This window comes from Nanorana parkeri, unplaced genomic scaffold, assembly GCF_000935625.1.
Source record: "Nanorana parkeri isolate BGI_ZX_2015 unplaced genomic scaffold, ASM93562v1 scaffold559, whole genome shotgun sequence".
Classification (NCBI taxonomy): domain Eukaryota; kingdom Metazoa; phylum Chordata; class Amphibia; order Anura; family Dicroglossidae; genus Nanorana; species Nanorana parkeri.
Window position 1 is genome coordinate 770,149 of NW_017306827.1, and position 14,321 is coordinate 784,469.

General features: G+C 43.6%; 1 protein-coding gene across 1 annotated transcript in view; it reads right to left on the bottom strand.

Annotated features, from left to right (window-relative positions):
- Positions 1–939: 939 nt before the first annotated feature.
- The window catches only part of LOC108791545 (carboxyl-terminal PDZ ligand of neuronal nitric oxide synthase protein-like), an 82,499-nt gene continuing 69,117 nt past the window's right edge, over positions 940–14,321 (bottom strand). Inside the window, exons 10-12 of the mRNA XM_018562057.1 lie at positions 8,903–9,068; positions 5,377–5,668; positions 940–1,535 (exon numbers count right to left, since the gene is read on the bottom strand). Coding sequence (XP_018417559.1) covers positions 1,010–1,535; positions 5,377–5,668; positions 8,903–9,068 — 984 coding nt within the window. The 3' untranslated portion in view covers positions 940–1,009. The remainder of the gene's footprint in view (positions 1,536–5,376; positions 5,669–8,902; positions 9,069–14,321) is intronic.

Consider the following 14,321-nt stretch of genomic DNA (forward strand, 5'->3'; position numbering starts at 1 on the left):
GCTCTCTGTACTAAATATCCACAGATAAACCAATTAACATTACAAGTCAATAAGGTCTGTCTTGTGTTTCGTAATGCCTACCAGATCGTGCCTGGCAGTGACAATATCAGTATATATAAGTTCTTACAGGTCTCTTAGGGCATAAACAGGTACCCAGTGCCATGTCACAACCTCATGGTAAGGGGACCATAATTCCAGCTCCAGCTGCGTCTCTGGCCACAAGCAGCGTTTCCTCAATCTATGCAATGGAGGGCAGGTTCTTCGGCTATTATCATTTTATTATGGAAGAAAATCTTTTTTCTTCTTTGGGCCCATGAGCAAAAAAAAAAGTAAAGTACAGATTTCTGGATAAAATACCTTACATTTCCTTCTATATGCAAGTCTGATGCACCATAAACCTGAATGGCACAGAAAGCCGTGTAATGGGCCTTACTGCCAGCAGGACTTAATAAAACCTCAATAGCCCAAATTGGAAGATTTTTGGTACAATTTTGAGACCCAACTTAACTGCCAACTGCAGGCTAGCTGACAGCCTTACCATTGTTTCGTCCTAACAGTAATAGGAGCGAGCCAACCCCTAGTATGCCTGGTTACTGCTACTCAAAGTGTTACCAGTTTGATAAGACCACTTTAACTATGAGAAGCCTAGAAAAAGGCTTTTCATGTTGCTCTTATTTCCCCGGCTTGGACATGCTGTACACAGAGCTTGTAATTGCCAGAGATACTGAGCACTTTACAACACACATATAGCATAAAGGCATACACAGTATTTGCTCCAGCTGAGAAAATCTTTGATCTTGTTTTTATGTATAACTGCAAGGGCTGAGGCATCCTCTTGGAACCAAATGGACAAAAACCTGTCCCTAAAATAGACTGCCACATAAATGCGTATCCGAAATGTCATAGCAGATAAACAGGTGATTTCTGGACATCATCTTCTGTTGAAACACCTGTGACCTTTCTACGTACCACCAATTGCTAATAGTGTAAAAGGTCCTTGAAGTGTTCGCTAATTACCATTTTTAATAAGTCGCCATTGCTTGTGAACTGATAGATGATCATCCACACCCATGTCAGGAAACTCGTCCTCGGAGAAGCTGATGTGAAGACAGGTGTCGTTGGCAGGGGAGAAAGGAAGGGTGGTCTCCACGTTCAGTTGCCTAACCAGTTCATTACATGGAGGCGTCTCAGGCACAATGGTTGGCGTGTCTTCCAGGTTGTCGTAGCTGCTGGTGATGGAGTGAAAGGTCCCGTTCTCCTCGATGGATTCCTGGTGGAGAGGCCTCCCATTTATTGGAGAGACATCACTGTTTTCAAAGCTAGGGAAGTAAGAGTTTTTAAATGTTGGGCTAATTTCCTCCAATTCAATGGGTGTTATAGAACAAGAAGTGATGGTGGTAAAACTGGTCAGGTTGAGGCTGGTTGGTATGGTCACATTCTCATTGGATTCACTGATTGACCCCGATAAGATCTTGGAGGATCTCTTTCTGGAGATGGGAGGAGGAGGGATCAGCTTTGGAATGGAGTGAAGAAGCCTTAAAGGATAAAAGGAGGCATACTTTAGTAAATTTCCAGCTTCATTGTTGATGTTACACAAAATTTCTGAAACCAACTAATCTGTACGATGTGTACTTAAGGAAACCTGCCATTACAGATATAAGTGGGCTGCAATAGCTGATCTTTCCTGCTAAAAACACTACTTGCTTCGATGTAATGCTGATGCCTTGTTTTCAATAAACTTAGTTACTGACCCAGTAAAAGACAAGTGAGAAGTTCTGACTTTTCTTTGCCTATTTGCAGCATGCTTCTTCTAGATCTGTGCTTTATTTTAGAATCACATCATCCAGCGATGTAGATCCTAGTCAATCACAATGAACGACGGCTGCTGACTCGCCAAAATAAAAAAAGTCCCGCAGCCCGCCAACCCATCCGATGCCGACAAACTCCCCCCGCAAAATGACAGCTCTGGCTCGAATGTAAACAAATGGGCGGAGCGAGTAATGACGTCCCGACTCGCTCCGCACATTTGGTTTTCATTCAATGCCAACTGTCTGTCCTCATAAGGCATGTAAACATATGGGCAGAGCAAGTCCTGTGACGTCCCAACTCGCTCCGCCCATTTACATTCGGTCCACAGCTGTCATTTTGCCACAGGAGTTCGACGGCATCAGACGGGTTGGAATGCAGCTGGCCTTTTTGTTATTTGGACGAGTTGGCGGTTGTCTTTCCTTGTGATTGATGAGGATCTACATCACTGGATTACATCGATGGACACTTTTTTGTTTTTTTTGCCTTGTGTTTTATGTTTAAATAAAGGACTTTTTCATGGTGTTGTGTGTTTATTTTATCCATTTTCTTTACTATTTGGTGAATGAGTAGGGGTAACAACTACCCCTTACTTATTCACAAGGGGGGGCACTCAGATGCAGATAAGCTCCCCTGCCCGCAGATCCCCACAATCACCGGGTCAGGGTTGTGGGGAAGAGGCCCTCGTCCTCATCGACATGCGGACAAGGTGCTTTTCCAGGAGGTCCTCCCTGGCAAAGAACCCTCCCAATGTTGAGGGCATGTGGCCTGGTATGGTGGGGGTGCACACTCATCTCCTCCTCCCCCCTCTTTCCTGCTCTGCCACACCGCTGCTCGTATTAAGGGTCTAGTATGGCATTTTAGGGGGGGTCCCCACATTATTTTCCCACCGTTGTCCCCTTTAAAATATCTACCAGACCTAAAAGGGTCTGGTATGAGTTTGAAGGGGAATCCCCATATTTTTGTTTGCCACCGGGGTCCTACCTATATTGGGAAGAGCACTACACAGTTTTTTGGGGGGTTTTAAATTCCATCTTTTAGCTATTTTACACTGCTTTGGTGGACCATTCTCCCCACTTCGGCTGTTTGGCTTTGACGAGCTGGACAATGTTCGTTTGGCTCGGCTGCATTCAGTCTCTTACTTTGGCTGCAGAACGCGCTATTGAGAATAGTGCATACTGCAGCCATTCGGTAAATCAAAGGGTTTCTGCAGCCAAAGGATTAACCAAACGTTCGGCTAAATCCTTCAGCTCCTTAGTGAATAACCCCCTATAAAATACATTCACAAGTGAAGCTCAAGTGCAAGCATATCAGCAGCCTACACAGAATGGAACTCAATGATGGTAAGTGGAAACAACCTCATTATGGTTAATGATGTGCAGTTTGGTGGACAAAACATTCCTTTATGGACTGTCCCCGATGTAAGCATTTTCTCAAAGTCGAAAATGAATAGTATAAAAAGAAATGTGTGATATAGTGATATATAAATAGAGTCTAGAACAATAAAGGATTTCTACTAGTCCTTCTTTTGATGTCAAATATAGGATGACAAATAAGGATGAGGAAACACTTAGGCACATAAAATGTAGGTGTTGTCTTTGTAAGGGAAATGCCATCACTCAGTGCCATTTGCAAGCACTACAGCTAGGCCCAAGTTAATTGGTTACACACATGGCTGTAAGACAAGCCTTGACCCTTACCAAGGTGCTAGAATATTAAGCTATTAGGTAGTCACCACTGTGCTGAGGAATAGATCTGTGCTGTGTCCTTAGCAGCAGAAGCTTGTGGTAAACAGGGTGGGAATCTGTGCAGCAGAAAATTCACATGTAGAGGCCCAAAACCGATGTGCTGTGAAAAAGAACAGGCCCCACCCATTTTCTGTGATGCAATGCCAGCACTAAGGAAAAACTTAGAAAAAAGGTATCTATAGTGCAATAAAAAGCAGTCTGCCACAATGAAAAGAATCCCTCCTGCAGCCTCCCTATGGTTCTCTATGAGTAAGCCTGATCGGTGAAACGCGTTACAGGTCGGGGATTCATGTGGGAGGAATGGACAGCGTCTCTTTTGCCTTTTGAATAAAGATGTTATCTCCAGTGAAGATCATCTGAAGTGCGTTTTTTGTCTGGAACCCTGTAATCTGGAGCAGTGGCTCGTTCACTACCTGCACCTGGGACATAATCGAGGTGGGGAGCCAGGTTGAGAATGGGAGAGGTGTTTTGTTTGTCTTCAACCGCCAGAAGCTGATTCACAGAAACAAATGTACAAAAAAAAGTCTAGATCCAGCAGAGCAGGACACTAAGCTAAACTGAACTACTGAGGAGGTACAGGGCTATAGCCATTAAGTGGAGCTAACCCCTGTAAGAAGCATGTATTTACCCAAACACTGAAAAATAAAATTCGGTGTTGTCCAATGGACACTGAAAAGAAATAGCTTGAAATGTTACATTCCAGTTAATGAAAACTAGAGGCTTTTCACCCAAATTCTATCTGTCAGAGTGTGGATGTGCAATAATTCATAGGAACCCATTAAAAATCACCTTTCACAAATCATACTGCAGGAAACTGGTGAAATGTGTTTGATCTGGATTACCACGTGTTACTTTTCACTGTCTTATTTAATAAACTTATTATGTATCCTGCTAAATGGAGAGAGCAGAATATAAGGTCTGGACCAGTGTTATAAGGCAATCGCCTTCCGGGCACATACAGAGCTGTCACTCATCATATGACTCCTATCATTCTGCAGCCATTCTGTGGATTTCCCTCGTATATAATAGCTCTGCTCACTCTCTATACATACCTCAAACAGCAAGCAGCTTAATCGCCGTGACCAGTCACTATATGCTGTGTGAAGTGGCCTTGCAGGGAGAGTTGTACAAATTACCTGCAGATCTTTAATGTGTCAGGTCATAGAGAACTGGAGGTGCTACTTATACCACAAGTGTGACATTATCCGTATTTGAATCCTAACACAACCATTATCAGAAATGTGGTACTGGAACACAGGACAAGAAGATAAGAAACTGTGTAACCTTTATTTACTACACATACCTTATCCCCCCTCCCGGTTGAGGTGAAAGGACTGATCTATAAATGCAGCATTTTTCCCTCAAAACAGCACAAATATGAATGGTGTCACTCTTCAGTGTTCAGCCCACTGGGGGAAGTGCAGCCTGTTGACATTTAACCTCATGCTTTTATCTATGTGGACATAAAGGGTACAGTATTTATTGTGTCCAAAAAGAGATGTTTTTTTTTTTTTTTTGTTGCTATGGGGCAAATGGGAGCTCAAAACAACCAACTGAGAACATAATTCCCTTTCCCACAATAGGATATTTAGTAAAGCAATACAAAAATAATTATATGCATAGTGCAGTAACGCACAACAACCAGATCAGTTAAAGATCATTTTTGATTGGTTGTTATTTCCTATTGTAATTTAGCACATCGCTGTTTTTTGTCATTAAAAGAAAAGCCTACAATTTCTCTAAACAGATTACAAACTGCTATGATGACATCACACAGGGTAGGTGGAATTTCAGTGCATTACTGCTGCTTATTTCAACTTACTTGTCTTCTTCAGTTTGGTATGAGAGAACCTCAGTGACCTCCGATCCCTCCACCTTCCGTCTGACCACATCCTTTTCATCTGTGCCCCTCTTGGAGTCATTTTCCTTCTCCAGGTTGAGGAGATTGAGGTAAGAATCACCCATGTTTCCATTCAAAGCATATCTGGCGGCAGGGTTGTTTTGGAGGGCTGGTGTGGAGGTGGTGGGAAGGTTTATTTCCAGGCTGTATAAGTTCTTCAGGTTCAGTGACAGCGACTGAGCAATAGCCAAGTTATGTAATGAGTGATTATTACCTGTGATTGTCAGAGAAAAAAAAAATGAAAACCACACAAATTAATTAAAATTTCAGTAGCTCAGCAAGTCAGAAGCCATGAGTTGGGACTGCTAGCTTTGAGCAGCATCCTTGTGGCTATCCCCTGCTGTCTGTAGGTCTTATACCAACAGCTCTCTTATCCTAACATCCACATGGTCCTACATTTTATATTGAAAGCGCTTGTGGGCAGGCCTCAAGCCAGTCATAAAATACTACACAGCATTAGCCAAGCTTTTCGGGCTTGTGTGGAAACAAGGAACTTTTTGTACTGTAAAATAATTTTCTCTGCTTTCATTGAAGAAGATCTTTAGATCTTGACCATTGTGTCATAAAGCCACCTTCAGGAGTAGGGCACTAGGCACAAAAACAAAACCACCGCCTAGGGATCGACGTTGCTGATGGAAAACTTTCCCCGCATCTGCTATAGGCAGCTCTGTTAGCCACTAATTAGTACACAGATCAAAAACTGATCACAGACTTAAGATCTGGGGGCTGGGTCCTGTGTCCTTCAAAAAACGCAGAGAAAAGTATTTTACAGCGAGTACAAAAGAAATTCTATTTTCTCTTCCGTTCATTGAAGAACACAGCTGTGATCTGCAGATCTCGACCTCTGGCATGTCCCAAAACAGTATCTACCAAGGGGTGGAACACTCTAACCAACAACTCCCCTCAGGCAGGATAATAACACTGTTGCCGGCAGGACTGTGTAACCAAAACAAGCATCAGTGGATGGAGAGTGATGCCTGTGTATAGCCAAAAGATTAGCAGAAACAGGGGACACAGGAGCAAAATGGTCAATTCCCAGCAGCTCTAAAAAAGGTGCAGCCATCCAGTCCCCCAGCTGCCTCAGTCCTAAATCCCAGAGGTTATCAGAACAAACAGATACAATAGAGGGTGGCAAGCAGACTCACCAGAACAAATAGATAAAAAATAGAGGGGTCAGCAGACTCACTGCAACTGGAGTCCTTGTCCTCTAGAGTTCAGCTCACAGTAGCTGAGAAGGAATGCTAAACTCTCTCTGCGGTGCCAGCAGGAAAGCCGCCCTGCATCCCTGTGACAGTGGAAAAGCACGGGGCCCATAGAATATGGCTGCTGGACCTTCCATAGTACCACAAAACACACAACCGTGCCACATGTAGTCTCCGAGGAGGTAAACTTGCCACCTGCCTCCATGCAGTAATGTCTGCAAGCCCAGTAGTGAATGTACCACACCTGGACACACAACACAGGGAGCACAGGGGAACAGATACCCACAGACCGGTTCAAACCACACAGGGAGAATAAGTGGGAAAAGTAAAATGTATACTCCGCATCCAGATAAGATGAAGGGGGTACCTTCCACCTGACAAGCCATCTCTCGCTATAGCGGGAGCACTGTTTGCCTAAGGGGACACTGTGAGAAATCAACCATGGCTAACAGTTATATGTAGGGATGCTCCAATACCACTTTTTTAAGACCGAGTACTCGCCGATACCAATTACCGATACTTTTTCTTAAAAGGACAGGTCACATTTTTTTCTAAAGCAATACAAAATCATGATTTGAGGTCAGTTTATAATATTATGAAGAACATGAAATGAATATTTATCATGCCATTGCTAACAAAGGCTTGTATCCCCATAGTGGGGAAAATAGATGTTTCAGACCAGAACACTGTGCAGTGCGGCACAGCTATATCCAATTCTGTATAACTGGCTTTATATTATTATTACATTTTTTTATAATATAAAGCCAGGTATGCAGAATTGGATATAGCTGTGCCACACTATACAGTGTTCTGGAGTCTGGACACGTGCTCATCTATTTTCCCCACTAGGGGGATACAAGCCTTAGTTAGCAATATCTACATAGTTATTTCTTTATTTAATGTCTTTTTTTTTTAAACATTATATGCAGTTAAACAGCATTTTTGTGCCCAGCACCCATGCGGTGCTGCAGTACTAATAGAAAACGATTTTGTTTCTGCCTGGAGATCCGAACCATTTAAATGACCCTTTATCTCATTTTTGTTAACCAGATCCGTAACCAAAATGAACCCTATATACCAAAAAGATAAACCAGCTAACAAGAGTGGCTGGTTTAAAAAAGGGTTAACAGAGGATCGGGACAAGTATTCCAATTACAAAAAGAGTTTATTAGATAAAATATCAGTTTTGTTAGTTGGTTTATCTTTTTGGTATATATGTTGCTGCAGTACTAACCTGCTGTGTCGTCTTCTCCGTCTGCTTCAGCCACTACGTGTCACAGCCTAGTCATCTACTCCATTCTGACCTCTTCTCCCGCCGATTGGCCGATTAGATGATGACAGGCTTCCTCACCAGTCACTCCTGACTGGTGAGGAAGCCTGTCAATCATCCAATCAGCCAAACACCGGGAGAAGAGGTCAGAATGGAGCAGATGACTGAGGACTTGGAGGAGGAGTTTGTGGCCATCTTGTTTCATTGAAGACGCTATAGAGGTCCTGTGTGCGGCGGTTTCGGGTCCCTGAAGATGGCGGACGCGGCACAGGTTTTTTGTATCCGAGTATTTGCACGAGTACTCATGCAAATACTCGGTATCGCCGCCGATACCGATGCTTGTATTGGTATCAGTGCATCCCTAGTTATATGTGAGAAAAACACACAGGCTTCCCAAATCCAGGATAGGGCTATCATAGCCGAACCTGCATGTAGCAAGGATCTGCATGCCCAAGCAATGAGTGCATGCAGATTGAGCTGGGTGGACTCCAAGCATCTATATTATCCAGCTTGTCATCCAGTCAACACTTGATTAAAAGGTCTTAAAGACTGAGGGAACAAAAATAAAAGGAAGAATTCCCTTCAAAAAGAAAGGGAACTAAGATTTTTATTCTTAGCAGGGAGCTAAGATCCTCACTCCTTAAAACTAGGCAAAAAACCAGATGGGAATATGGCCATCAGCAGGGGCCACAACTAGATGTGCTTTTGTATTTGTACATAGTCCTTTACTCCTGAAAGTGGCACTATAATACAAAGATCAAGATAAAGGTCTCTATTATACCCTTTTAAGAACGGAAGATAAATAGTAATATTACTCTGATACAGGTGAAAGTCCAGGCAATAGAAATGCCATTCAGCAAACCATTCAGTTTACCTTAATTTAAGTTCTCTGTAATCCACTGCATCAAAGTTTCTACATCAGAAATCGCAGATCAGCAGATTACAGACAGGCATCAGTGCAGTGGCTGACCCTTACCGGAAAACTTCAGGTCAGATCTAATTTCCAGCTCTTTCAGTTCTTTCACCAACAGCGAGATGTGCTGTAACAAGTCACGATTGGTCAGTAAAAGCTGGCGTACTCGAGCCTGAGATTCAATGCGTGCTGCCGTCTCTGCTGCAAGTTGGTCCTTCAGGAGCTGCACCTGCAATTCACAAAGAATACTATGAATTATATGAATACTTTCTATCTAAACTCTCTGATAAGGAAGAGGGTTGAAGAATGGCACAAGATCCAGCTAAACACAATACAGCCCCATAATATAACTATCAGCAGGTGGGAGTTCACTTTCCACACCATTCTAGAACCCCCAAGTCTTATTTATCTACCACACGTTTAATTCACTTTGATTATATTTCCCATCACGCAACTTCTAAAATGTACAGCCCAGTCACTTCATATAGAACCGGTAGAAACAAGAATCTTGTTGAAACGCTTCTGTAAAATACATTTTCTGGAATTTTTGTGCTAAAATATTCACTGAGACACATGGACAAATGATGATGCAGCAACCTCCCTATGATCACAGAGCAGCTAAGTGGACCCATCCTATGACAGGCAAGTATCTCTATGTGGTCACTAAGGTCCTGAACACAAGGAATAGCACATTGCTTATCCTGACTGATTCAAAGAAACCTGTGCTGAAATAAAACCGTTGCTGTGCTCGGTTTCTAAAAATGCTAATTGCTTGGCTGTCACACTGAACCAAATAGTAATGGAATTTTCTAAGATGCTGTCCCAGAAATGTCAGATCACAACTAAAAAATGTTTCAGTGGAAGTTTCCCAAACCATTCATAAATTGCAAAACTAAAAATGAAAACAGATTTTATTGTCATCTTATCTAAATGCAGAGTCATGTAAATAAAATTACGTTTCCCATCACACTGCAGCTTACAATACTTAAAGATGTTGAGATATGATTAAATATTTTTATTGGTGCTTGGGTGACAGTTCGTTGAACTTTGCAAACCGTATGGACAACTTGCTGTCTTTTGCACAACAATTCCCAGCATGCCTCTGTAGCTCCCATGTTAGCTGGCATGAAGGAGAAAACAAGTAGGGTTTAAACAGTAATTCAGAGGAATGATGATTATCATCACAAAGTCCCTGTCTACTGACTTATCATTGGCCTGACAATAAAGCTGGGTATTTTCGCATATTTTTGCAAGGCTGAGCGAAAAAATATGTACGAGACAAATTTTATTTCGTTTTGCTTTATCCAAAACAATCAACCTTCTTTTCTGGAGACTGCAGTAAAAGCAAAGGGTTAACAGGAAGAGACAGTGCACACAAACTGATCAATGAAACACCTATTAGAATTATAAATATCTGGAACTGTATAATGGACCATATGCCAGAGGTATGTGTGCCCTGTTGCCAAACTCCAATTCTCCATGATGATTACAGTGACTGTAACGTTAAGAGGAGTACTTGTAGTGAAGTTAACAAATAGGCAAATTGTACTGAACTGATGTTTTGTAATAGCTAGCAAAATAGGATTTTTTGTCTTACCTATAGAAATCCTTCTCTTGGAGTACATTACAGGACAGAATAGTATTCTGGAAAACTGGGTTATAATGCCACCTTTAGGTGACTGGACACTGGCAAAACAAAGTCATAAGGACATCCAAAAGCATTCCACCTGAGGGGTGGACACACAGCAACCAAAGGCTTAAAGGCCCACAAGAAATAAAACCACAGGCTAACAAAAGGGTCTCAAAAGAGCCTATGGAGCTGCCTGAAGAACCTTATGGTTGAAGCTGGCATTAGCCGAGGCCTGAATATTCACCTGGTAAAATGGGTATGAATGTGTGAACAGAAGACCAGGTTCAGATGCCCAATGCTGAAAAGTCCATTAACCAATCTAGATTTGATTGGGAAAGGTGTAACCTTGCCCTTCAGGTCATAAGCATGAATGATGCGCTGTCAAATCCACCTAGCGACAGTGAAACAAGAAGCAGGTGGTTCCCTATGGGAACCTTCAGGAATGAAAAACAGAGTTGGACTGTTCAAAAGCCAGTTGTAGCTAAAAGATAAAGAGTGTACCACACCCTGAAAATGGAGGGAAATCTCTTTAGGATATGTAGGAGAAGGACAGAGAGATGGTAGGACAATGTCATGCTTAAGGTGGAAGGAAGAACCATCTTGAGAAGAGGTCCTGGGCCTCAAAACAACCTTGTCCTTGTGTAGCTCAAGAAAGGGTTCTGTACATGGTAAGGTTGTCAGATCAGAAACCTGCCTCACAGAAGTGTTCGCAACAAGAAAGGCAGCCATGCAAATAATAATAATATACAGAGGAAATGGGTTTCAAACAACAATGTTTGATGAACCAACAAAACCAGGTTGGCATACTACTGAGTCACTGGGGAGGCTGAGACTTGACCTTTGATGGTACAAAAGGCCAAACCTTTATCCAGACCAGACTGGTAAAAAGGCAGGATTCATCCCATGGCAAACTTCCTGGAAAGGAGCTTGCTTGTCTTGCACCAAGAGAAATCTGCTTGTGTGATGGTAGACTTTTTGAGAATTCAATTTCCTAGTTTTTAAGAATGTAGGGATGACTGAATTTGAATGGCCCTGTTGATCAGGACCTGGGTTTCAACAGCCAAGCTGTTAGCCAGCAACTGAGAAACTGGGTGGTAAACCTTCCCCTGGGGAAGAAGATATGGATGATCTGGGAGGGTCCATGGAGAGCCTGCCAGGAGCCTGGTGAGGTCAGACTACAATGTCCTCTTGATCCAATTGGGTGCAAAGAGAATCACCAGAATGCCCTCCATCTCAATCCTGCGGAATAGGCAAGGAAAGAGCTTCAGAGGAGGAAAGACAGATCTGGCCGAACTGATCCCATAGTCAGCAGGGCATCCACTGCGAAGGCTAGGGATCCCTGGATCTGAAGGCAAACCTGGCCATCTCGCTGTTGAACTTAGATTTTAGGAGGGCCATGTCTGATGCCCCCTCACCTGCAGCAGAGGTCTAGAAATACCTCTGGGAGAAGAGACTATTCTCCAGCATCAGCCTGCCATATTTCTACACCTGCAATGCACCATTATGGTCAAGGCTAAAACGTGACATTCTGCCCAAGCCAAAACCAGATTCATCTTACTTTGATATGCAAGACTTCTGGTGCCTTCTGGTGATAGTTGATGTAAGACCATGTTAATGTCAAACTAAATCCTGTAGGACAATGCATATGAGAGGTCCAGCAATAAAGCGATAACGGGAATCATCTCAAGTTCCAGAATATTCATCTGGAACCAAGCTTCCTCTGACAACCAAATCCCTTGCATCAAGAGAGCACTTAGGATTCCTCCCCTGCCTGATAGGCTGGCAACCATCATGAGCAACATCTTAAGGATTAGGAGGAGGGAATTCCCCAACTCCAGCGCTGTAACTCACCATGCCAGCGCAGGCCTGGTCCTGATGGTCAGGTGAATGGGGCAATCCATAGAGTGAACCCTCTTATTCCATACTGCCAAAATGTTGAGCTGCAATGGCCTGGAGTGAAATTGGGCACACGGACCTTCCTCAAAAATGGAGTGTTGGTTGTCTCCTGGACTTCAGACTCCTAAATGTGGGAGTGAACAGGGTGGATTTTGTAACAGAGAAGGAAATCCTTGGACAGGGCTGTGTCAATTCCAGCACTGATTTCTGGAAATGTAGACTCCATTTGCATCTCTGTACGATCCATGCATTCTGATGGACACTGGCTGCCGGATCCTGAGTTGACAGTTCTCTCAGAAGAAGGTTGTCCAGATCTCTTGCTATGGGGTGCAGAGACATATCCTTTGTCTAACCCCTCAATGTTTGGCAAATGGACATGACTGCATTGGCAGGTAGCACAGCAGGGCTCACCAGAAGAGAGCCTTGGACAAGGTTTACAGTCTTTTGTCCACAGGGTCCTTAATCACTGGGATGTCCTCGACACTGACAATCATGGGATTGTTGAAGCAAGGCAGGGTCAGATCCACCACGGGAGGGACCCACTTCCTAACAAACACCTCCTCTTTTGAAGGGGAAATTACCTTATCTGGAGAGACACACTCAGCATACAAACCAATTGCAGTAGCACATGTACTGGAAAGGTTTTGATTGGTTGGGGGCTTTTAAGGGAGGCCAGACTGACAACATTAGAAACTTGAGGAGCAGGTTACTCCAGCCTAGGCATGTGCATACTGCATCCATGAGTACCGAAATGGCATTGGTTAACCTGGGACTGTCAATTCCTCACTGAACAAGACAGAGAAGGGTGTAACTGCAGACATGGCTAAGCAAGACTCTGATAAGCAGACAGACTCAAGCAGGGACTGTGGTCTAGGCTGTCAGCGCCAGGTCCAAGGAAAGGACGCTGGCAAGAGCCACAAGACTAGTGCTTTTGTGCTATGATCCACCAAACATCTACTATGGAAAGTGAGTAGGGCCAATAAGGGTACTCACAGACACCCAGCTGTGAAGGAGTGGTTAGGTGACCTTCTGTGATCAAGTCACCATAGGTAGCGACAAGGAGGACTGACCCTGGACCCTCATCTGAAATCGTTACATTTTGTGCAGCTTGGCAGGAGAGGCAGAGAAAAGGCTGGAGCATACAAAGGGCACTTGCAACTAGTCACAGTAACCAGGTACAAAAAGTGCCCATACAGAACCCTTAGTGAGGCCCACCCATCCAAACAGCTTTCGCCACTCTAGTGGGCATGCTATCTAAGGAGTCTTCAGGGACTGAATTCCACCAGACTGGTGTATCTCAGCCCTGAACCTACAGAGCACCCTGTGGTTTACCCGACACATTGCGCCATGTGCCTAAGTGAGCATTTAATGCAGGTTCCAGTGCCTGAGGGTGACATTACAGGTCAGCCCCGGATCTTCTTCATGGGGTAGTCTGCTTATTGCCCCCCCAGGCCAAAGATGATGCGGAACCTTGCAAGAAGAATAATGTATTGATAAAAAAAGGACAAACAGAAAAGGGTTTGCTTCTCCCAGAGCAGAGTGAAGATGCCCGTTCTCCTAAAGACAATAGGTAAAAAAAAACTGAGGCATACTGGGAGTAGGAAGGGTTATACTGGGCTATCCTTACAACTTTGTTTTGCCAGTGTCCAATCTCCTGAAGGTGGATGTATAACCAGATGTTCAAAATACTATCCTGTGTCCTGTAATGTACAATCAAAATTTTTTTGCTTACTCTGCAAGATTCACATGAACAATTTTTTTAACCTACAGGGGCAAATAAATTATCAATGTTTTTACAGCTAACCTGCTACAATGTCCTTTTTGAACCTAAAATATGTGGAAGCAGAACTGGCTCCATCCCCTTTCACACTGGCGGAACTACCAGGGTCGCAGCGGTCGCAATTGCGACCGGGTCCTGGTAGTTCCGCCACTTGGGGGGGCCCAGCGAAGAAGTGC